Source organism: Carassius auratus, chromosome 16 (genome assembly GCF_003368295.1).
Source record: "Carassius auratus strain Wakin chromosome 16, ASM336829v1, whole genome shotgun sequence".
In the NCBI taxonomy this organism is placed as follows: Eukaryota; Metazoa; Chordata; class Actinopteri; order Cypriniformes; family Cyprinidae; genus Carassius; species Carassius auratus.
Genome location: NC_039258.1, coordinates 2,442,791 through 2,467,394, shown reverse-complemented (window position 1 = coordinate 2,467,394; position 24,604 = coordinate 2,442,791). Strand labels below are relative to the sequence as shown.

Genomic DNA, 24,604 nt, shown 5'->3' with positions numbered 1-24,604 from the left:
TGGACTCTTGCATTATTTACCAAAGAGCTGTGAGCTGGTCATGTGACCTGAACAGGAGGGAAGTTACTACAGTGAACTGCATGAGACAGCAGGGCTTCTGTTTTTAGACCAGGGAGCCCGAGTGTTGAATGAGTCCAACCTTGATGGAGCAATTTCTAGTCAATACTCAGGATGTTGTGACAAGATAGTACAGCAGGGCCATGACCAGCATAGACACACACACACACACACACACACACACAAACACACACACACACACGCGGTTACTTCGGCGTAATGGTTTTTATACTGTACAAACTGTATATTCTATCACCCTACACCAATCCTACCTCTTACAGAAAACGTTCTGCATTTTTACAGTTAAAAAACAAAACAAAAAAAACAACAACTTTGTTTACTTTATTTCTAAACCAGATTTCCAACTGGAGATTTTGTCAGGTCTAGCTCACTTTTGGGTACAAAGCTTGTCCCCAAAATATGGTTAAGTAGGCACACACACGCACTCAATATTCAGATTAGTCATTGATCAATATGGATTTTTTTACAACAGATTCAGAATTTTCTCAATTTGGCTCACTCCAATACAAGTCAATACTAAAATTAAATATAGCTTTATTCAGTCAGAGTTATATACATATAGTAATCTCTTTTTTTTTAATTCTGATAATTTATTTGGATAATTTATTTGTTAAATGCTCCAAAAATTGTAGATTCCATTAAATATACATATGTATGTGTGTGTGTGTTTATATAAATGTCGTATTAAATTTATATAATATTAATATTATTAAATATGTAATATTATAATAATATTTCATATTATTGATTTTTTGTTTATTTATATATATATATATATATATATATATATATATATATATATATATATATATATATACACATACATACATGCACACACACGAAAATTTGGTTCAAAGACAATTTTAGAAAACCATTATTTATTTACTAGCAAATTTCACAATTAATTACAACAAAATTGTAAATAGCACATTATATTAAACATTACATTTTAAATATAAAAACTGAAGTATTTTCTTTTAAAACATACTCCAATAATCTGTTATATATTGTTATTATTGTATATTGATTATTACATATTGATACACACACACACACACACACACACATATATATATATATAAATATATATATAATTTAATAATCATTTATCATTTATTTTTTATAATTTTATACTTTTTATATATTTATCATTTTTTTATAATTTAACACTTTTTTTAATATATATATATTAAAATATATAATAATAAACCATAAATAATAATAAACATTAATAATATATATATATATATATATATATATATATATATATATATATATATATATATATATATATATATATATAAAGTGTACAATTATAAAAAAATAATTGATCAATTATTATTACATTTAATATATAATTTCATAATAATTAATCTTTTTGTGGAACATGTCATTATTTTAATTAAAATGATATCACTCATATGTACAGTATATATACATATATATATAGGTATATAGGTATAATAAGTGTTTGTGCTTCATTGAAGGCTCGTTTGATTTGAAGGAAACACTTATTTTCGTAAGATGATGACGTGTAATCTCAAAGCCGCCTGCAACAGCTGACAGTCTATAAACACAGATCATGAGAGAATACCAGCAGCACACGAGGGCTTTGCCTCAGGCCGATAAGAAACTCACCACCCATAGTATGGCTAAAACAAAACGGTTCCCGATAAAACAAACACAGAGCAGGTCAATCACTGAGCACCAGATGAGTGTATTTGAATTGTATTAACTTCCAGCTTGGCCTCTTTATATCGCCACAGTTAGTTTTGTAATAGACCCTCTTTTAAGTAACATTTGCAGCTTGTTACCCTCTCCATGAGTCACAGTGAAAGCCATCGCAGCTTTTCTGAGAACTCAGAAACAGTAGCTTCAGTTTCCTTATGATTAAATGTCTCATGAGGACGAGGACTATGTCACTTAAGATCAACCTCTGGGTGAAAGGGTCACAACTCTGAATATCTTGTTTCAAGTTTTAATCCACAAGTGAAAGCTGATCTAACACAAAACACCACAGCATTCGGTGAGACAGAAACATGTATGAGATATGTATGCTCTTCTCTACAGAAGCCACAGAAACCCACTATATATATAGGCACTATATTACAAAAGGGGGGAATACACTGAAAACTTATTAGTAAAAGTAATTTTTTTTCAATATTTAAAAAAAGTATCTTGCGCTCCTCAAGGCTGCATTTATTTGAACAAAAACACAACAAAAACAGCAATATTGTGAAATATTATTACAATTTAAAATAACAGTTTTCTATTTGAATATTCAAAAATATAATTTATTCCGGTGATGCAAAGTTGAATTTTCAGCATCATTACTCCAGTCTTCAGCGTCACATGATCCTTCAGAAATCATTCTAATAGACTGACTTCCTGCTCAAGAAACATTTCTTATTATCATCACATTTGAAAATAATTTGTTCTGCTTTGCATTTTTGGGGGGAGGAACCATGTATGATGCTATTCAATGTTGAAAAACATATCAACAATCAAAAACAATCCCGGAGTAAATACCTGTGTGTGATCTGCCTCCCTGTTTTCATTCTCCTTCCACAGCTGATCCTTATGGCCGTCCACCTCTGGCTGCAGGGGTCGATATCCGATGAGGGGCACCTCTCTGGGCCCCACTCCCGGCAGCTCTACTCCAGATGTCTTCATACTTCGAGGGAGCATGATGGTGCTGCTGGCCAGAAACAAACCAAAACACAGGTCACTGGAGAGGAACAAGCAGCTGCTCTATGTCTGCTAGATCATTTGTTTTCATCATTTACATTTCCCTTTGCCAAGAGACAATTTGAATTTGAATTTCAGGCCGCTCCCTCGCCTTTTCCCCTGTCCCTGGCTGGTATTTATATTTGCCTGCAGATAGAGATCTCTTTCAGGAAGAGAAGGATGGAACGTGAGCAGCTCACCATCAGAACTCAGTGCCATTGTCACAAGATGTGATAAACAAATGAAAGTTCATAAACACCATAGTTCATAACAGCTCTCGATGAGGCAATTCACTAGTAAGAGATAAGCATTTATTAGTGTGTCAAACAAGAGTGAAACCTTGCAGATAAATAAAGCTTCCTTTCATCTAACCCTAACCCTGTCTGAAGCACTCAGCCTAATTGTGTTATTTTTAATTTACTGAATCTTAATAAGAACGGAGGCTATCAAACGACAAAATGTAATTTTAATGTCCAGCAATATCAAAATACGTTACGCACAGGACGCGCACGCTTTTATTAATGACTTTTCTCTATGAACTGACAGTTTGCTTCCATATGACACATCCTCTCTTAACGTCTCGCATTAGAAGACAAATGTTCGCGTGCGTTCACACCCAAACGAAACGCAGAAATACCTGTTAGGAGAGTAATGTAACGTCCATCCGCCCCTGCGTGTGGGTTCCTCTGAAGTCAGAGTTTCTGTCCCTCCATATCTCTCCCCTCTTGCTTCGCCTGTCAGCGCTTATCGGCGCGATGAAGGCGGCGAGCCGAGCGTGTTGGTGAGGTCTGCGATGGTGACGCGCGGGCGGCGCGTTGGACGCAGTTCCTGCTGTCGCAGCAGCGCGTGAGGTCATTGGCTGGACGCGGTGATGAGAAGCGGTGCCCGGTAAATTCAGAGCAGCAAGAGCACAACAACATCGCTCTCATAGAACGTAAAAGAAGCTGTTTATAGCCGACTGGAAGCGCTCGATGCAACGCGGACTTCTCGTTTCTATTTGTGCCTATTGCTTATGCTTTATTGATTTAGTTTGTTTATTGCACTGCTGTAGCCACTTTTCATGTTCCCGTTTCAGGGAACACGATTTCCCCCCATCTCTTATAAAATAATGTTATTCGTTATTATTGGTGTTTATTTTATTTTGCTTTCAGCCACTTTATTTCTTTCACTAATCTAACTGAAATAAGTTGACTGTGTGTGTGTGTGTGTGTGTGTGTGTATATATATATATATATATATATATATATATATATATATATATATATATATATATATATTCATTTTGTGAAAATAATGTTATTTTTTTGATAATTTTGCAGTTACTATTTTCTAGATTTTTTATTTTTATTTAATCAAGCCTCTTTATTTTCCTCATTCATTCAGAAAGTGTTCTTCATATTTCTTACACTCAAAAAAAAAATTCAAAACGTTTTTATTCAATACCCTTTTCCCATTTGCAATAAAATAATGTATTTTAGATATCTTTTGTTATTTTTACCATCTATTTTATTTATTTTGTTTTGTTGCTAATTTGTTGCTACATATTCATCTGAAGATGAAAAAATTGGGAATATATATACACACACACACACACACACACACACAGTGGGGAAAATATTAATTTGATCCCCTGCTGTTTTTGTAAGTTTTCCCACTTACGAAGAAATGAAGGGTCTGTAATTTTTATGGTAGGTTTATTATAACATAAAGAGACAGAATAAAAAAAAAAAAAAAAAAAAAAAAAACAACAGCCTATATAAAGGTTAGAAATTGATTGAGTGAAATAAGTATATGTTCCCCAAGCAAAATATGACCTAGTACTTTGTGCAGAAATTCTTGTTGGCTCTTGGCTGTCATTTGGCAACTCAAAGTTTCAGCTTCCTCCACAGATAGGACTGAGGTCTGCAGACGGACTGGGCCACTCCATGACCTTAATGTGCTTCCTTTTGAGCCACTCCTTTGTTGCCTTGGCGATATGTTTTGGGTCATCGTCAAGCTGGAAGACCCATCTAAAACCCATCTTCAGTGTAGCTAAGGGAAGGAGTTTCTCATCCAAGATTTGACAGTACATGGTCCCGTCCAGTTGCCCCTCAATGCAGCGATGTCGTCCTGAGCCTTTAGCCGAAAAACAGCCCCGAAGCATAATGTTTCCACCTCTGTGCTTGGCTGCAGGGACAGTGTTGAGGTCACAGTCAGCATTTCTCTCCCTCCAAACACGACAAGTCGAGTAAACGCCAAAGAGATCAATTGTGGTCTCATCTGACCACAGCACTTTCTCCCAAGACTTCTCTAAATCATTCAGATGTTCATTGGCAAACTTTAAATGGGCCTGTGCAGGGGGACCTTGCAGGTGCTGCAGGATTTGAGTCCATTTTGCTGTAGTGTTTTACCAATGGTTTGCTTAGTTCGTGGTTGATCCCTCACCTTTCTCATGATCTTTACCTCATGAGGTGAGATCTCATTGCACGGAGCTCCAGACTGAGGCTGACTGATGGTTGTTTTGTATTTCTTCCATTTCTGAATAATCACACCAACATTTGTCTCATTCTCACCAAGCTTCTTGCTGATGGTCTTCTATTCAAGCCTTGTGCAGATCTACAATCTTGTCTCTGACATCCTTTGACATCTCTTTGGTCTTGCCCATGATGGGGGGAGATGTTGTAATGGAAGATACAGATTGCTGGGACAGTTGTCTATACACCTAACCAGCTGACATTAGGAGTAACCACACACACACATATCACTTATCCCCAAATGCAAGCAATAAAATAATGTTTTTGTTTAATTCCTTTTTGCAGTTAGATACTATTGTATTTTTTATTATTACTATTACTATTTGTATTTTATTTGCTGCTATGCCAGCCACATTATTTCCCTCATTTATCTGATATAAAATAATAATTTAGTTTTATTCATTATCCACTTTTTCCTTTATCCATCTGAATATATATATATTTCTATATTATATATCTAATTATATTATTTATTTTGTAGCTGTGTCCTGTAACCATTTTAAACAATGTTTCCCTAATTATTATAATATATAATTATATGATGTCATGTTAATGGAGGGACTACCTGGAGTTTTTGTATTTCTGTAGTATTTTCATAATTCTTTGCCATGAATTGGTGTGGGGGTGCTCACTCCTATACATGCATATAACTTTCAAATCTTGTTTTGATGTTATGTGTCAACTGCCCAGCCCATTTTTAAATATTAGCTTTATTTATGAACAGTACATCAATAAGAATTCCCATTTAGCTGTGTGTGCGTGTGTGTGTGTGTGTGTGTGGACCCTCACACATTGTCAAGGTTGTATTTTATTGCCTGGTGTTGTTTCACGGCCTGAATTTTAAGTGGCCAGTGGTGTTGAATTTTTTGATGTAAATGATTTATGCCTCTGAATGGCTGGGCAGTTCCTAGCAGGGTGATTATTTAAAGCTAATCCTTGAGCAAGGTGCCAGCTGTGGACTCTACTCCGACCTTGCAATATTTTTATGGCAGGGCCTTGCAGGCAAGAAGACCTTTAACAACAAAAATAAGGACAAAAAATAGCATGCTTACTGTGCCGTGGAAAACAATCAATTGCTTTAGTTGCCAAATAAATATCATACAACGATCTCTTATCATTTATTTCCAATCATAAATTAGCAACCCAAGGGGCGTTTGGAAAAAGTAGAATTAAGTTTAAGCACTAGCACGTTTTGTTTATATGAACAATGAATGTCTAACAATAACAAAATGTTATAAAATTTGTTTTTATGCATAGGCTCCTAATTTTCCATTTTAAAACAAAGCTACAGTACATGCACAAGAAAACATAATGTGACTTTTTGTATTTGTCAGGACACTTTCCATCTGTTGTGAAGTTAGTATGTGTTATTATGCAAGGGCTCTGCGTCTCTATTAGCTGGAATAATATGTCTGAGGGAGATTTCTATGTTTATTAAAAGGTTGTTATGGTGAATAAAAGCATTGGTAATGCGAGCTATGCGTTCAATTCGTTGGAGTGCACTAATTAAAATAGTGGTTGGGCGCTTATGAATAATTTATCACCCTTGTCAAGCTCTTTAGGCTTGGTCTCTAAATGGCTTGACAACTTATTATATAAAATGTATGTTGCCCACAACACTTTCATGTTTGTATGAAGAATCACTATGTGAGAAACAATCTAAAATGCAGACTATGTTGAGTTATAATTTAGCATTGGAATAAAGCCAATCTCTATTAGAACTCTGCATCTGTGTGATTTGCGCCCTCTGCTGGACCATACAAAAACTGCGTCATAAAAGACACGCCAGAGGCCATTTTGAACATTCCTGCACTGCTCTCATCACAATGTGTTTGATATATCAGGAATTTGCTTTGTTTTGATCTACCTCGTCTACTTTTGTTTCTGGTTGGCTATGTGTTGTGACATGAAATAAGATTGTATACCTTTTGGTAAACACATTTGTATTCAGTAGTTTTAAATTCTAAGTCCAATGTATATTAGTTCGTATTTGTATCGTATATTTTATCTATAATAATAATAATAATAATAATAATAATAATAATAATAATAATAATAATAATACTTAGCCGAAGCACATTTATCTGACACATTTATTAATGTCTTGATCAAGCTGTTGTATATAATTGGTTAACACATTGACTGGTATATATATATATATATATATATATATATATATATATATATATATATATATATATATATATATTAGTAAAAAAAAAATAGTAATTATTACATTAATAATTATAAACAATATTTAATTATAATATTTTTCATAATATTTTATTTCTGTACAATATTACAGAAAATAACTAATAATAATTATATATATATATATATATATATATATATATATATATATATATATATATATATATATATATAGTTATTTTTTATTTTGTAAAATTATTACGCACATTTTTTTCAACGAATACATAATTTTGTTCATTTAAAAATGCGTGATATTAATGCAAAACCTTGCGTTGTATACAATTTTATTTTGAATAAATATATACTGTAATATACGTGTTTTTGTCTTGTATTTGTATTTTATTTTGAATAAATATATGGTGTGAGATAAGTGTTTTTGTCTTGTATTTGTATTACTATTTACCATCACTACGTTGATCTGTCATGATTATCTACCCTCTACTCTAACATCGGTTAACATTGTATTTTTTTTCAATCACAAGTTCAAACATTGTCAAAGAAAATCCATTTCCCCGTGTGCTCTTCGCGGAATAGGGCGCGAACAGCAGCGCTGCCAGATTTATGCCGGCACCCAAGGGCACTTCCAAACTTTCTCCAAAAAGTCCACGCGGCGCGGCTCTGCTGGACTAATTACAGCCCAAACTTTCCCTAATGAGCCGCCGTGAGTGCGCGGCACCGGCCGGGCGCCTGTGGGGTCGGGCGCAGGTGGGATGTCGGTCAGTCGTACAGATGTGAAGGTGTTCTCAGGATCTCCCCCCCTCTCCATCTCCCTGTGTTTTATGTCTGCGTCACAACAAGACGAAGGAGAGCGAGCCAGAGATGATGATGGCGTCTCTCTCGGGCTGATTCTCATGCCGCTTCCCTGACAAACGCGCTCGATAGCATCAACCGAGAGACAGAGGGAGGTTGGGAACATGAAGCAGAAGACAGACAGAGAGCGAGAGACGGACGGACGGACAGACGGTTGCGCACTGACGGCTTGAGTGACGCGCGTTTGATCCGCCGCGACTCTCCAAACGCGCCGATTATTCGGGACAGTGATTGAGACGCAGAACAACACCGGGCATCCGGCGTTTCATGCGAGTCTGACATCTCTTCCCCGTCCCTGTGACCCCAGCGGAGCAGAACACTTTACACAGGTACATCCCATCCACGTTTGATCTGTCATGCGTGTTAATTGATATGTGCACGCGCGTGCCATCATGTGTGTTAGCTCTTCGGAGTTGGGTGCATTGATTAGGGCACATCTGGCCATGCGTTTTGCACGCGCTCTTTCACGCGCTGTTGTGTCATTTACATATATTATGGTCTGTTGCATAAAGCGGCTAGTGTTTTTGATCATGTGTGGCACTGCAATGTGCAGTGACTCTTCATCATCTACTGTACTGTATAGTGTCGCTATGCACAGAGTTTAACCCTTTAGTCTGCCGCTGTTTGTTGCTGCTGGTGTGGAAACACGGTTTAATAATGCCCCTGGATCTTTTTGGACTTCTCTTTCCCGCGCTCTTCAGGATGGGGGGAGTCAGTGAAGGAGAGGATGTTTTAGCCAGGTGGAGCGATGGACTTCTGTACCTCGGCAATGTCAAACGAGTAAGTCTGCTGTTTGAATAAGTTCGTTTGGAAGAGAGAAAAGGACACTAGCAGAGAGAGTGAGAGAGGGAGAGAGAGGGAAAGAGTAAGTTTGAAAGTGACTTGTTGGACTCCTGTAAATCGGTATAGTGCTGCTTGTGATGATGGTCTGTACTTATTTGTCAGGTGGACAGCATCAAGCAATGCTGTTTGGTCAGATTTGAGGATAACTCTGAATTCTGGGTCCTCAGGAAAGACATCCACTCATGTAAGTGAAGAAACTTTAAATTCAAACTCAAAAAGTAAGTAGTGAATACATGCAATATGAAAAGAATTGATACTTTGCATAAAAAAGATGAAGCCTTCATTCAAATTAGGAGTATTGTAATTGAATTTAATTTTATTGACTAGTTTAATTTTTTCATTATTTCTTGATGAAAAGTAAGCACATCTCCCTTCCAATGAGTTATCAACAGAATGCATGCCTTTTCATATATATTTCAGATATCTCTATGGTGATTCTCATTATTTGTTACTATTGACTTTATTTCCAAACATATGTACATTTATTTAATTAACTTTAATTTAAGATAACAATAAACACTGTCAACTGTCAATAAACGAATACTATAATTTAAATACTGTGATATATAATTTTTTCTTTATCTATGTTGCATTATACTAATGAGAATGAGATTTATTTTTAGATTACAGTAATGAGGTTTTGCTAATATATATATATAATATATATATATATATATATATATATATAATATATATATACCATAATTATGCCCTAAAGAATTATGAGCTATTTACAAAATATTATTAAAAGCTACTAATTGAAGTTATTTATAGAAGTTAATTACTTAAAATTTTGTCTCTATAAAAAAAACCCCTCTCTGTTGCAAATGGAATTGCAAGGATATTTAAATAAATAAATAAGTTAACTGTTTTTAAGCATGCTTTCTTAACACCATGCTGCCATTGGTCGACCAAACATAGTCCCGCTCCAAAATCACATTGTTGGTTGAGTCAGTTTTAGTCTCAGGCTGGTTGGGATCCTCTTTTTTTTTACAATACAATCTGCAATAAAAATAAAAAATAAAAATTCTGGGGATGTTTTTTTAATTTGTAACATCTATGGCACATATCACTTTTACATTAAGTCATATTTGTTTCAAAATTATTTTATTAGCTGAAAATGAGAAACGTAAATTGTTAATCTGAAGTAAATATCAAAACAAAATGTTGGTGTATACTAGATATTGAAACGTAGTTGTTGTCGGTACAGTAAATGATTTGTTTCTTGTGGTCAGTCTCTTCAGGTGGAGAGGATGTGTGCTGTATCTGTGATGCTCCGCCTCTTAAAGAACCTCTCATATACTGCCTCAAATGTCGCCACGGTAATATGGCAAATTAAATATTATCTATTTCTTCTATTGGTCTTATAGTTATTTTGGTCTTTGTGTAACAAGTAATGCGTTACTCATGTTGCCATTTTTGTTCTCGATGCATTCCTTCCCCAGGTTATCATCCAGAGTGCCACACGCCGCCCATAGAACCTGAAGTTGACCCCAACAGCTGGATATGTCGCCAATGTGTCTTCGCAGTCGCTACAAAGGTTGTACCTCGCCTCAATCCTGAAATGCATATTTAGAAACATGGACAGCGTTGTCATTCAAGGTCTATTTCAAATCACACACACGCTTTAATCTTGCTCTGAGATGTAAAGGGTATCCATGGCTTACTGCACTTGACTGCGTGTTTATTACATTGCAGCACTCTGCAGGTGATGGCGCTGGTAGAGCTGCGTTAAATGGGCCTGTGCTTTAATCCATCTGTCAGCGCGCTCGTTTCACAGGCCTTATATGCTGATTTGAAGATAAAATCATATTCACCGACACCCCCCCCAGCAGGAAATATTAATGACTTCCTTCAGCGTGTCTTCTCCAAATTCAATCTTCAGATGAAATCGCTGTTAAATGTGCTTACATGACAAGAGAGAGGTGGGATACATTGGAATGATGAGCTGTGTTCTGTCCTAGAGAGGGGGAGCATTAAAAAGAGGACGCTTCGCACGGCTCATGCAGATCATGAAAGTGCGGCTGCCCTATCAGCTGTCATCTTTAGACTGGGACCCGCAGCACTTGACCAATCAGCAGCAGTGTTACTGCTATTGTGCTGGACCAGGAGAGTGAGTCCAACTTGTATCATTCTCACATGGCAGTGTTTAGAATGGGATATTAGAGTACTGCGAGTGTACAGTGTGTTGCTTGGGTCTACTGATGCATGCAGTATGCAGCATTTTAGTTGAAGTCATAGTTTGTTTGTTCATCAGAACTGATTTGGAGAAATTTAGCATTGCAGTGAATGGGTGCCGTCTGAATGAGAGTCCAAAAAGCTGATTAAAAAAACATCACAGTAAACCACAAGTTATCCACACCATTTCAGTCCATCAGTTAATGTTTCGTGAAATGAAAAGCTGTGCATTTACAAAAAATAAATAAATCTGGCACTTCAAACCTGCTTCCTGGCTAACATACGAGTCTTATATTCATACTATTGGTTTCTTTAGGGAAAAAGTCTGAATCAGGAGAGAAATATGCACATACTGTACATACAGACTATAACTATAACTATTATATATAACTATATAACTAACTCTACAAATATTTTGGTGGATTTTGATATGAGAGGACAGCAGCAAATGGACTACTTTTGCTAGAGGAAGCATTATTACCAGTTATGGACTCTTTATTATTTATTAGCCAGAATCAATGGTTTAAAGTTAAAGCACTTTAATGATGGAAATGTTTCTTGCAAACACACAGCTTTTCACTTGACAAGACATTAACTGATGTGTGGATTTCTTGTGGATTATTTATAAAAAAAAAAATTCTGACGGCACCCATTCACTGCAGATAATTAATTGGTGAGCAATTTTAATCATTTTGTTTAAGTGTTTTGTTTTCTTGTCATTTTTGTTTATTTTAATGTGTCTGCTGTATATAGTTTTTTTTAATTCATTTTTTACTTTTAATTTAATTTTGTTAATAGTTTTAGTTAGTTTCAACATCCATACATCCATAAAAAATGTAAATACCAAGTGTTTAAAAGACATTAGGGAGAATCCTTTCCAAAAATGCTGAGAAAAATCTGTAGCGTGATTTGTTTGCAGATGCTAATTGATTTGATATTTTGTCATCTAATGCAATGCCATTCAGACATTTGAAGTGTGTTTTAAGTGCCTAAATATTTTCTGGCTGCACTGTACTGTATGTGCAGAAAATGCATTAAGTAGATTCTTTCAAATGGACTTACACAACTAGCAATTGTAGCAATTATGCTTTCATTTTAGTTGAGAATGATGTTTTTTCAGGAGTGAGTATGTCTAAATTGAAGCGTGTTGTTTCTGTCAGGTGGAATCTGAAGATGTTGCAGTGTGGGAGTTGTGGGCAGTGGTTTCATGAAGCTTGCACTCAGTGCCTGACCAAACCTCTTCTCTATGGAGACCGGTGAGGCTGATCCCGTTGTTAAGCGCATGCTGTTGCTAAGCTAATTCTGTCCAAACCTTTTCATCTGTGTCTCCTCTCCATCTTTCAGCTTTTATCAGTTCCAGTGCTCAGTGTGCACAAATGGTCCAGAGACCATCCAGAGGCTTCCGATGACCTGGTAAGAGCGCTGCTTCTGTTCTGCTTGCAGGACTGCAGAACTGATCTGAAAAGCTGAATGTAGTTTCTGATGATCCTCATTCTGTTGGATTGCAGGGTAGATTTGGCCCATTTGGTGCTGTATCACCTCTCCCTGTGCTGCAAGAGGAAGTATTTTGATTTCGACCATGAAATCATGTCTTTTGCAAATGAAAATTGGGAATCTTTGCTTCTTGGCACGGTAGGAACATATAGTCAATAACAAATGCATCAAATGCAACCCGTTTTACTTTTGTTATCTGGCATACAGTATTTAGGAATGAAAGAGGATATCTACCTGATATTGGTTGTGTGTGTGTGTGTGTGTGTGTATACAGTATATATATATATATATATATATATATATATATATATATAAACACACACACACACACACACACACACACAAAAACATACAGTATATATATATATATATATATATACACACACACACACAAACACACACGCACACACACACATTTATATATATATATTTTTTTTTTTTCAATAAAATATTTTCTGTAAAGACGTATCCATAAATGATAAATGCTGCCTGCTTCTGACTAACCATAGTAAGCAGCAAATCATATTTCATGTCTTTGACGTGAAGCATATTGACTAAAATTTTGCACTTCAGTACATACATATCTTTTCAATAAGAAAAATACATCAACAGGAAAGAAAACTGCACTGATATCGCTGTTTCATAAGGTTTTAATGGAAGTAAATAGGGTCATTTTGATTTCAAGTTGACTTGACTGTATCCCTGAGTGTAGTTTTGAATAATCTCTCTTGCGGTTTGTGCTCAATCTGAGCTCTTACCTTTCAAATGCATTTGTTACACGCTGCCTTTCATTCGACTCTATATTTTGATCTCTCAGCTGTCAGACACACCGAGGCAAGACCGTTGCCAAAACCTGCTCAATGCTTTAAATTCCCACAAAGACAGGTGAGCCCCGGATTATTCTCTGAAAACTGCTGTTCTGCTTGATTTCTGTGTGGCAGCCAATAGGGATATATCACATATTTGCAATAATATCTGCAAAACCATTACTGTAATTGCTTTACATTCTAAGTGACTCTGCGTGTGTGATTTCACTCTCTGCAAATAGGACTTTGATAGCTGAAGGTGGGTCTGTCTTTCAAAAGAAATAATTTAAAGTCCATTTCCATTTTCTTTCTGTCAAGGTTTGTGGTTGACGCTGCTCATACGCTAGCACTTAAATAACTGAATCAGATGTTTTAGCTGGCAAGTGTGAGACGCCCAGGAACAAATAAAAATCTGTCACAGAGCCCTGAAGAACAGCAGCTGAATACCAATCTGATTTTGCTCTGTCATAAAGGTTTGTTTCGGGGAAAGAAATAAAAAAGAAGAAGTGTCTCTTTGGTCTTCAAGTTCGGGCTCCTCCCCCTCTGTCATCGGACCAATCACCTTTCATCGCCGAACAGCCAATCACCATCACCCACAGGAGAAGGTCAGAGACAGGAGCACACCAAGATCTTTTGAGATCAACATTAAATGCAGTTTGCAAACTATTCTAATTGTTTCACTAATGCATTTCTGAATAAAACGGTAAAAAGGGAATTATTGGCATTTAATGGATTGTGAAAATGGAAATTCCAATATTAACACTTGCTGATAAATTGAGAAAAGGGATTCATGACATAAACCAAAAACAAAAGGTTTTAGCTTAAAGATTATGAAAACTCAAACAAACAAACAAAAAAAAATACTATGAATAAGAACTAAATATGGTCTGTATTTATTTCATGTTGACTTAACGCAAGGTAGAAGTAACTACAAATAAATAATGGACTTGAACAAGATTCTGAGTTACGTTTATAGATTTGTTTTCCTCTTCCGTCTTAAGGAAAATATTTGAAATTCATTTTAAATATAAAATTATATATAAAAAAGATCTAATAAAATGGTTTTCATGTTGAAGTCATTTGATGTCTTCTCTCCAGCCCCACGTCACTGCCCTGCCAGCGGAGAGTGGTGGGTCCAGAGGCCCGGAAATCAAAGCGCCGAGTGACTGAGACACAGGTCAGTGCATCTGCCTTCAACAGCAGCAATCAAAAGATGGCTGGCAGAGGCCAAGCCCCCTCTGCATCAGTAATGAGACACCCAGCGTTACCTTTTGGCTTTGTTTTTCTTTTCATATTAATTTGACTTATATATGCAACATGCTACACTGAGACAACAAGGTAGGTCTATGCTTGCAAGTCAGCGAATGCATACACCTATTTAGTGAAGCATTTGTTATTCTTAAAAACGTAAATCCAAATGGGACGTTAAAGGTCCAGCATATAGCTTCTGAATTAAGGGTCACGGCACCAGAAAAGCATGTCAACATGAATAATGCCTACACCTCAAGAAGACACAGAGTTATATATGTATATAAAAAACCTCAACATTTACTTTTGCTGTAAGAAAACAACATTTTCTATTCCACAAGTAAATTTGTAAAGTGTGTGTGTGTGTCTGTGTGTGTGGTGTTTCTTTTTTCCTTTTTTGAGTCATAGTATTTTTTATTTTATTTTATTTTATCTTATTTTATTTTTTTATTTAACAGGTAGTCTAGCTTTGTTTTCATCATCCATCTAAAATAATAAAGTTTTATTTTATTTTATTTTATTTGTTTAGCATTGCACAGGTAGTTTATTTTCCTCATCAACCTTACGTACAATATTTTTCATTTTTATTATTGTTTTGCAATAGCTTTAGTTTAATTTTATTTTATTTACTGCAGTTTCCTTTAGGGTGGTAAGCACATTTATTATTATTATTATTTTTTTTTACTTTTTATATGTTGCTTGCAAAAATGTATTTTGTCATAATACACATCTTTTTTTTATGCTTTTTGCATGCAAATTGCTGTAGTTATGGCATCTACCAGTAGGGGCTAACTGACAAAACTAACTAGCCCAAACTCGCGCAATTAATGTGCCTCAGAATAATGCCTCCATTTAGATTCAGTGTGTGTATCGGAGTGATTTCTTACACTGCTGTCACATTGTTTCTCTCCCACTGCGTGCTATATTACACAGTTAACACAGTCATGAATCCAAGACCATGGACAGAAATCACCTAAAATCATTTGCAAGTCTAATTTTCCTTTGGAACACTTAGGAACAAGAAACCGTTCTGTTTGGGAGCATCTCAATTTTTTTAATAATTGTCAAGGCCACAATCATATAGGTGACATGAATGAATGCATTAATGCAATTATTCCATTTACAGTCTTAGTTTTGTTGAAGTGAGAATACACCTTTTCTGATCGGAGATTTTTGGGAGTTTTTTTTTTTACTGCAATTAAAGTACTGTTTGTTAAATAATGAAAATAATCCCCCTCATATGATTTTATTTCATCCGTAGAACACATGCACACACATATGCCCTTTAAATGTATATTTTTAACTGTTGATCATGTCTTTTTAGACTTGTTCAACAGGAGGTACGACAAACGCTATTGACCTGGTGCCATGCTGCCACGGTTATGTTGATGAAACAAACCTGTATAACCCTAGAAAACCAGAGGAAGAGATGAGTTTGGGGTCAGTAGCATGTTAAAATCAACTTTGATCTGCAATGAAATTCAGACCGTGGACCTTAATCATGATTTCATTGATTTATCTATTACAGCTCACCTCCCAAGAGAATGTATGCGCTCTATCACCCTTCATACAACGGATCTCAGGACCTGTCTAGAACTCTGCATCATTACAGGTCTGTGAAAAAAGAATGCAATGAAATGCATCGATTTAATGCTGGTCTTATTTACACACCATGTGTACCATCATGATGTTTCAGACTGGTATGCCTTATGCTTTATTTTTTTATATATAACTTTGTAGTGGCTATTCAAAAGCTTCAAAAAAGGACCATATACAAGACAATGCAACAGTAGCCCATATGATTAATTCACTATATATATATATATATATATATGAAGCCATACAGTATGTATTTTTTATCTTACCAGTTTTGATATTTTTTTTAGTTCATGCTTAAAATAAGAAAAAAAAAATCTAGTAGTCGAATAAGAAAAATAACTTAATTTGAAGGGGAAAAATATTTTTCGAACACCTTTTGTAGTTTTTTCTTATTTCAAGCAAAAACTCAATACTTTGTTTTTTTAGAAAACAAAACTTAATATCTTACATCATTTTGCTTCTCAAGTAAATGTGTCTTGATCTAAGGATGTTTAGATATTTGTACTGGAAAACCAAACAAAATACAGAGTAAGACGCTTATTATTATTTATTTATTTATTTGATGTATTTAGATTTTTATCTAACTTCTCAATTTAACATGGAATGGTTTTTTCGATGTACAGTAAATAAGATTTCAGAACTTAAAAAAGTAGCAGTAAGTACAGTATGGCTTCTCATACAAAGCTATCTTTAAAATGTGCCTTCTGATTTTTTTCTGATTGCTTTAAACAAGAAAAAAAAATCTGCAAATTTTGTGAGTGGAGTGAGTAAATTAAACTTTCCATTAAAATTAAGTTATTTTGGCCTCTCTGACAGCTATTTTTGCTTGTTTTAAGCATAAACTCACTTAATTATGATATTTGTGCTGGAAACAAGACAAAATTACAGAGTAAGACATATTGAATTTCTCAATTTGACATGGTGCAGCATTTTATAATTATTAAGTCAATATAAATATTGACTTAAATTTTGGTTTGTTTCTCACACCAAGTTATCATTTGGCTTTAGCCTTGGAATACAAAATGACATAAGATATTGAGTCTCAAGAATGAACTCACTTAATTTGATACATTTTCAGAGACAAGACTTAATATTTAATTTTACAAAAATACCAAGTAAGAAGAACGTTTTTTTTTTTTTTGCAGTGCATGAACTGTATAGGGATGGGCAATTCCTCATTTTGAATTATTGTGAACTGTTCCTTCAGATTGAGCTCTTTTTGCACTGTATGTCTAATTTGTTGTGTTCAGTGCAGAGGACCCTTGTCGACTTCCAGCCCCCTGCCTTCCATTCTCTCTGTCCTCGGCTCACCCAACCGGGCAGCGCTATGAAAGCTGCCCGTCTCTCTTCCTGCATGACGTGCCACCCTACCCCAGTACGGTCAGCATGGGGGGGCCCACGCCGACGGGATGGGGCGGGAGCGACGGCGTCAGGATCCTGGCCAGACGCGTGACGGCAGATGGGAAAGTCCAGTACCTCGTGGAATGGGGAAATGTGAGCGTGTACTGAGATCCTGTGTGCGACGAAAGGGCTAGAGACATCCAGATGCATCATTAGGGTTTGCATGGTTACGAGCAGAGGTGTGAAAGCATCAATGAACAGGTGGGTGTTCAGCACACATCCAGCAAATCCAGGTTGAGCTCCACAGCGGCTTCACTTTGAGATTACACTGTTAAATCTCTTACACTTTCTTTTACAGTGTCTCCTATATTTTGAATACTGTTAGAAAACGCCTTTAGAATGCCTTGAACTTTGTTATCATGATTTGTAATGTATAAGCTATTCATGTTCTTCATGTACACGTAACAGTCCGACATTTCAGGAAAGCTTCATCATGCGGTCACATCAGTAATTGTAATATTTTAACAACAGGGAAGAAAGTTCTCATTATAGAAGTATTCCAGGTTTAGTCCAAGTCAGACTCAATCAACAGCAATTACGGCATATTGTTAATTACTAAAATATGGAAGAGAAGGAGGCCAGTCTGTTAATGTTACAATGCAAGTAGTATACAAAAAAAAATTTCTACAATTTGATCCTGTTTATTCCATGATAAATGCTTCACTGTAATCTTGATATCTGCAACTGTTTATGATTTGTTTATTTATTTTATAAAATGTGGGATTAATGTTATGCTGAACATGCTGTTGAACTTGTATTGAACCCTGGAATATTCCTTCAGTAGCAAGCAAACTTTTCATGATGGGTGGCAACCAAAAGATTCAGAATGCATTCAATACCCATTTTTAACATTAAGAGATATCTTTAAGTAATAATGAAAAATGATAATAGTTTATCAGCATATTTTATTCAGAGGAGGAATATAAATGAACAAATTTAAATGTCATTTAAATTTAAAAGTCTGTTCTAAAATCTTTGGACCCTGTGCAGATTACTAACTTCTGGAAGCCTATTTCATAAAACAAAAAATGTGCTTTGGTAAATCTAAATTAAGAAAACAAAATGACAAAATGTCATATTTATGAGATGAGAATTTATAGTTTTGAAAAAAGTTACAATTAGGAGATGTCATAGTTACGACATAAACTGTCAAGTCAAAATTGTGACATACAAAAGTCATATTTATGAGATTAAAAATAATAATTATGGCATTTAAAATATTAATTATGACCTACCATGTTATAATTGACAAAGTTATGATAGAATAATTATTAAAAATAAATAATTATGACAAAAGTCATAGTTATGACATAGAATGTCAAAATTATGAGTCTAAATTGTAGTTGCAATTGTAATAATTGTGACTTTTTATGTCACAATTTTGACTCTCTATGTCATGTCCGTATGTTGGAATTAAAATTTTTTATATTATAATTATTAATTTTATATTCTTTTATGAGACTTAATGAATATGATTTAAAATGTCATAATTTCATCATTTTATATGTCATAATTATGACTTTTAATGCCATAATTGAGATTTAGCAAAGCATGATTTTTTTTATATATATCTTACTGTATGTGGACTTCTATCTCAAATAGCTAATCGCTTATTGTTTTTAAAAAGTGCAGCGACAGAAATATGATTCAAGATGGCATAAACTGAAAACATTTATCAGGTCCAATAAATATCACATGCAGATCATTCTACCTGAATAAAAGCGTGAGGCTGTTAGTCCTTATGTGAAGCTCATTTCATCAGTGAATGATAATGAATGTATTGTGTTGTTTTTTATTTTTATTCATGGTATGTACTTGTTAGATCATAGATGGACTGATCTCATGTCAGGGTGACAAGAATTAGCAGACTGTAGTCTTTTTTATTTCTAAGTCTAAGTTTAATTTGATGTATTCTTTGACGTTTTGTCAGAGTATGTTTATATGTACTCTAGGTTGACACCTAAAATGTAAATGAACAATAAAAATATATCATTATGTTGTATAAAAGTGGCATTTGTCATATGTACAGGTCCTCTGCCCAGAGATTTGGTGGATTTTTTTTTATTTCTTATCACATGAGGGACAGCAGGTGTGAAATTAAATGTTTTAGTACTGAAACCTCCACAAGAATAAGACTATCTCTGCAGTTCTGATGGAGAAATACTGTTGTAATAGCAATGTTTTGTCTATAAGAACAAAGCAATGCTGTGGTGTAAAGTTAAAAAAAAAGCTTAAATCCAACTTTTCTTTTTTATGAATTTTTATCTGTGTGTGTGTGTGTGTGTGTGTGAGAGAGAGAGAGAGAGAGAGAGAGAGAGAGCGAGAGAGCGAGAGGGAGATTGTGAATGTTGTGCATGTGTGTGTATATCTATTGTTGCGGCCACCAGGTGGCAGCCGTGTACGTGCATTGATCGCCCACCTTTCTCTAACAGGTGAGCACACTCATATAAATTCCGGCGGGAAATATTATTATAATGCCTCTGAGAAATTCAAATGCATCGTATTATGTGTTCTATAAGAAGTGTAATCTATTTTGAGAAATAATATAACAGACAGCAGGATTGTTGTAGTTTAGAGTTTACTCGGTCTGCGTTGAACGCCATTTTGGCTCCGGTTGCCTTGACACCAGGCCTCAGTTTCCGGCATTGTGGAGAATCTTATGCATTAGTGCAATGCATTACTCAAGTATGAATTATTCATCTCTGTTGTGTGAACTCTGAAATATAACAATTAGAAGTTAAATGCACATGATTAACCAAGCCTAGTCATGTTAACTAGTGGGAAACCCAGTTTTGGGGTTGCAGGGGGCGTGTCCGCATGATGGCGGGAAACATGTCTGCCTAGAATAGATGGAAGTTTTGCAAATTTTCACCGCTATATTTCAGCAATATTGGTGCTAATAGATCTTATCGCCAACTAATGCAGAGAATGACTCTGAATGAAGAATAAATAGCCTACGGTTTGTTTCATGAGAAGTTTAAGTTAAGTTTAAAAGAGATCATAGTGTAAATGTCATGCTTAAACACTTATGGGGAAGAGTATACAGTGTTTATTTGGTTTGGCAACTTCTGTATTTTGTTTCTGTTTTGAATGTGAATGTTAAATACATTTGAAGGCAACGTGTGTTCAATTGCTAAAGAGAAAGTGGATATATGTTTATGGTAATTTCAGTTTGCTAAGGTTTTTACATCGCCCATAAAGAGATATGTTTAATAGTTTGCTACTTTAATTATGTTTAGATATAACTGAAAATAAATTACAATTTAAATGAAATAAGCTGGCAGTACAACACCTTTGTCCTTGTTAACACACACACACACACACCATACATTTAGTCATTTAGCAGACGCTCTTTTATCCAAAGCGACTTGCAAATGAAGACAATGGAAGCAATCAAAATTAACAAAAGAGCAATGATATAAAAGTGCTATAACAAGTCTCAGTTGGCTTAACGCAGTAGGTAGCAAGTTTTTTATTTATTTAATAAATAAAAAGCAAAAAGATAGAATAGAAAAATAATAGAGCAAGCTAGAGGACATTTTTGCTTTATATATATATATATATATATATATATATATATATATATATATATATATATATATATATATATATATAATTGACATAATTGAATATATAATTAATTGAATACATAATATATATAATTGACATAATTGAAAATGATTGACAGGCAGAGAGTGACTCAAAGTCTTCTGATTGGCTAAATTAAGTTTTTCCATAAAAAATGCTTTTAACAGCAGTATTCAGTTGCAACTCCGCAAATATGATCATGAGAGGCTGCACCCTAAAATCATTATATTTGCATGAAGATATTTATACTGTAAAAAAAAAGTAATTATTAATTAGGCCTATATGTTTTGTACTCATCATAATACAGTACTGTTAGATGTATTATGTATTCGTTTTTTAATTTATTTGTTTATTACCTTATATTTTAATTTATTTCATCATAAAATTGTAATTTATTTATTTTTATGAAATCGTTTTTACTTTTATTACACTCATTTATTTTTTTCAACCCTTTTTAACAGATCCCAGTTTGAACCCCCTGGTTTATTAGCGTTTTGACAATTTCTTATTTTACAATTTCTAAATAATTTGAGTGATTCTTTTTCATATAAAACCCACCAACACTGTGGTTGGTTGCATGTTGTTTTTTGTGGCTGGTCACTAAGGTGTTCTTGAGTCAGAAGATCCCTCCCTTCTGTAATATTCTATCAGATAATGGATAATGTCTCCTCCACTATTATTTTGTACATTTTTCGTCTACCACGAAAAAATCATGAGGCTGATCACCTTAAAGTAAAATTAAGGAATTGAGGAAAATTGAGGAATCATGGCTGCTTTATTATTATTATATAATAATATTTAGCTAGTCTGTAATTTGAGTTTGGTTAAAAAAAAAAGTTAGTAGCCTATTTGAGGTTAAAGTTTCACATGGAGGTTCAGATGAATTTTCCACTTATTGTGTAACTAGAATCAAGAGCGATGGCATCACAGAAATACCATACTATATTAATATTCCTTGGTATTTTATAGTCATGTAACTCTATAGGGGAATTATATCACATCACATTAACAGGCACGCACACACACACACACACACACACAGTGCATTTAGATCGATCTACACTGGTTAACGCACACAGTCGCGCGCGCGCGCACGCTCCCTTCACCGCCCCCTTCTCTCTCCGTCTCTCTCTCTCTCTCTCTCTCCCTTCGTTCTCCTCTTCCTCATCACTCTTGTTTTACGCGGGCTGTAATCATCCCAATGGCTCTCGTCGACCATGGACGATGATTTTGTTTCGGTTTTTCCATTCGCATCACGGGAATATCGCTCCAACGTCGACGCAGTCCATGAGCACAAGGGGTTTATCGCTTCTTATGAGCGCTGAAGGATATTTCTACATGTCGAGAGATTGAAGAGACTTGGAGAATACGTTCAATGCCGTTGGAACATGTCATATGTTCCCTTTCAAGGTAAGAGGACTGATGGATCTCTGCTGCATCCCCCGTGTTCCTCCCTCAGTGTCCTCCTGCGCTAGAGTAACCTACCACTGATGCTGCTGATGCAGGTGGAGGACTGCTGTCATTTTAGGCAGTTTCTGTGTGCTCGTGAGGGGAAAGAGACCCTTCTGCCCCCTCATGGCGTTTTACAATCTGTTTAAGTACCTGCAAACCGTGCAGGGTCTCTGTTGCAAGTGCACCCCACTGCATGGAAGCTCGCTGGTTAGAGGAATTATCTCGAATTGTGCGCGTGAAATGGCTCAGATGCTTCTGATACATTTGGAGACACTTTGTGTCTGTGCTCTGAGTTTTGTGAAGTAGCTGAGTGGGAGATGTCACCGCTTTCGGAGGAATGAGTTTAAAGTCATTGCTTCCGTTTGGAACGGTGCATTTGTGATCAAGCCGCAATAGAAGGCGCATCAATACTTCAACAGCCACTTAATAGTTTTTAAAATAGTGTATAGCTTTTAATACACATTAGAGAGGGGCGCTGATTATTCATTCGTCATTTTTAATTCATTTAATATTAATAGTCGCTTAAGCGGTTTTGCATTCTGGTATTTTATGAGGAGAGAACTTAATATTTTGCTGAATAAGTTCAGCTTTTGTAGCCTATATGGGCGCAGCAGGTTATGCTATTGCATGATGTTTTTAGCAGCATGAATGGTCGCTTTGAACACTTAGCTACACTATATGTGATGAAAAAGGGAAAGATGACTAACTGGATTGACAAGTTGCGACTGACCTCTGTCGGTTCAAAGTCAAAGCCTGAAAGTGATTTTAAGAATACATATGGCTGATTTCCACATAATTTGTTTTTAATGTTCTTTGGCAAAGAAACTTCCCTAATGTTTTTTTTCTTTTCTTAATTTTTGTTCCATTTGGTAGAATAATTGTTTTAGAGTTGTTGGAACACTTTCTGCAATATTCTTTAGTCGCGCCATATTACAATTTTTGGCAGAAATGAAAACGAGGCTGTAGGAGCGTTCCGTGGGTTACTGACGTTTGACAACAGCGATTGTTCAACTGACGCAATGTCTTAACGAAAAAATAATAATAATAAAAATTAAACTTTAAGTAGACAAAAACTCCATAAAATGTTTAGAAAGTTACGAGTTGTAAAAATCACGTGATTTAGAGCCTTTACAGAGTGCCATTGTAAAGATTAATCCATCACAGCCTCTTTTTCAGCAGTGTTAAATTCAATATAGTGTGTCTAACCTTATAAAAGTAGACTATTAAAATGATCAGTGTCATCTTATTAAAATTTAAGGTAACATAGGCTAACTGTCCAAACAGTCTGAGAATGTTAAATAGGCTACTATAGCGCTGACTTTAATATTTCTGCTGTCTGTTATTAATGTCCACAGACATATTGAAGTGTGTCACTGCATGTCATGGACAATGTAGCCATAGTCTATTTTGCTGTAAAGATAATCATGGATTCTGTAAAAGAGGAAGAATGAACACCAGTTCACCACATGTGCACTATCCCTTACTATATTTTAAATCCTTTACATCCATAAGTCATGGTGTTTGAAGGATTGAGGATGTTCTTTCCAGTTTGGTGTAATTTATATCAGGTATTGAGTGGGACTAGTCAAAGTTCAACAAACCTTTACTTGTGTATTTGTATTCTCATTAGCATGATATTGGGCTGAGACCTCATGA

General features: G+C 35.2%; 3 protein-coding genes across 13 annotated transcripts in view; 2 read left to right on the top strand and 1 right to left on the bottom strand.

Moving 5' to 3' along the window:
- The window catches only part of LOC113115739 (ral guanine nucleotide dissociation stimulator-like), a 29,050-nt gene extending 25,421 nt beyond the window's left edge, over positions 1-3,629 (bottom strand). The window contains exons 1-3 of one of the 3 annotated variants that reach the window (XM_026283313.1): positions 3,443-3,629; positions 2,865-2,952; positions 2,608-2,776 (exon numbers count right to left, since the gene is read on the bottom strand). In XM_026283313.1, the coding sequence (XP_026139098.1) occupies positions 2,608-2,766 (159 nt within the window). In that variant the 5' untranslated portion in view covers positions 2,767-2,776; positions 2,865-2,952; positions 3,443-3,629. The remainder of the gene's footprint in view (positions 1-2,607; positions 2,777-2,864; positions 2,953-3,442) is intronic. The other 2 variants (XM_026283310.1, XM_026283312.1) reach the window with 2 other exon arrangements.
- A 4,501-nt stretch (positions 3,630-8,130) lies between these two features.
- On the top strand, positions 8,131-19,121 carry LOC113115738 (PHD finger protein 1). Of its 2 annotated transcripts, none has more exons than XM_026283308.1 (15): positions 8,131-8,668; positions 9,041-9,119; positions 9,285-9,366; positions 10,418-10,504; positions 10,628-10,722; positions 11,147-11,295; positions 12,521-12,616; positions 12,705-12,773; positions 12,869-12,992; positions 13,672-13,739; positions 14,134-14,265; positions 14,759-14,837; positions 16,233-16,348; positions 16,437-16,520; positions 17,758-19,121. In XM_026283308.1, exons 2-15 carry the CDS (start codon positions 9,042-9,044, stop codon positions 18,014-18,016), a joined length of 1,518 nt encoding a protein of 505 aa, XP_026139093.1. In that variant the 5' UTR covers positions 8,131-8,668; position 9,041; the 3' UTR covers positions 18,017-19,121. The 2 variants fall into 2 exon arrangements, with proteins under 2 accessions (XP_026139093.1, XP_026139094.1); XM_026283309.1 differs by having other exon boundaries at positions 17,763-17,981.
- Positions 19,122-22,597: 3,476 nt separating this feature from the next.
- Positions 22,598-24,604, top strand: part of LOC113115736 (ras/Rap GTPase-activating protein SynGAP-like) — a 103,817-nt gene continuing 101,810 nt past the window's right edge. For 5 of the 8 annotated variants that reach the window (XM_026283305.1, XM_026283298.1, XM_026283297.1 and 2 more), the window contains exon 1: positions 22,599-22,906. In XM_026283305.1, coding sequence (XP_026139090.1) covers positions 22,885-22,906 — 22 coding nt within the window. In that variant the 5' untranslated portion in view covers positions 22,599-22,884. Of the gene's footprint in view, positions 22,907-24,604 lie in introns of all 8 variants that reach the window. The other 3 variants (XM_026283299.1, XM_026283303.1, XM_026283302.1) reach the window with 2 other exon arrangements.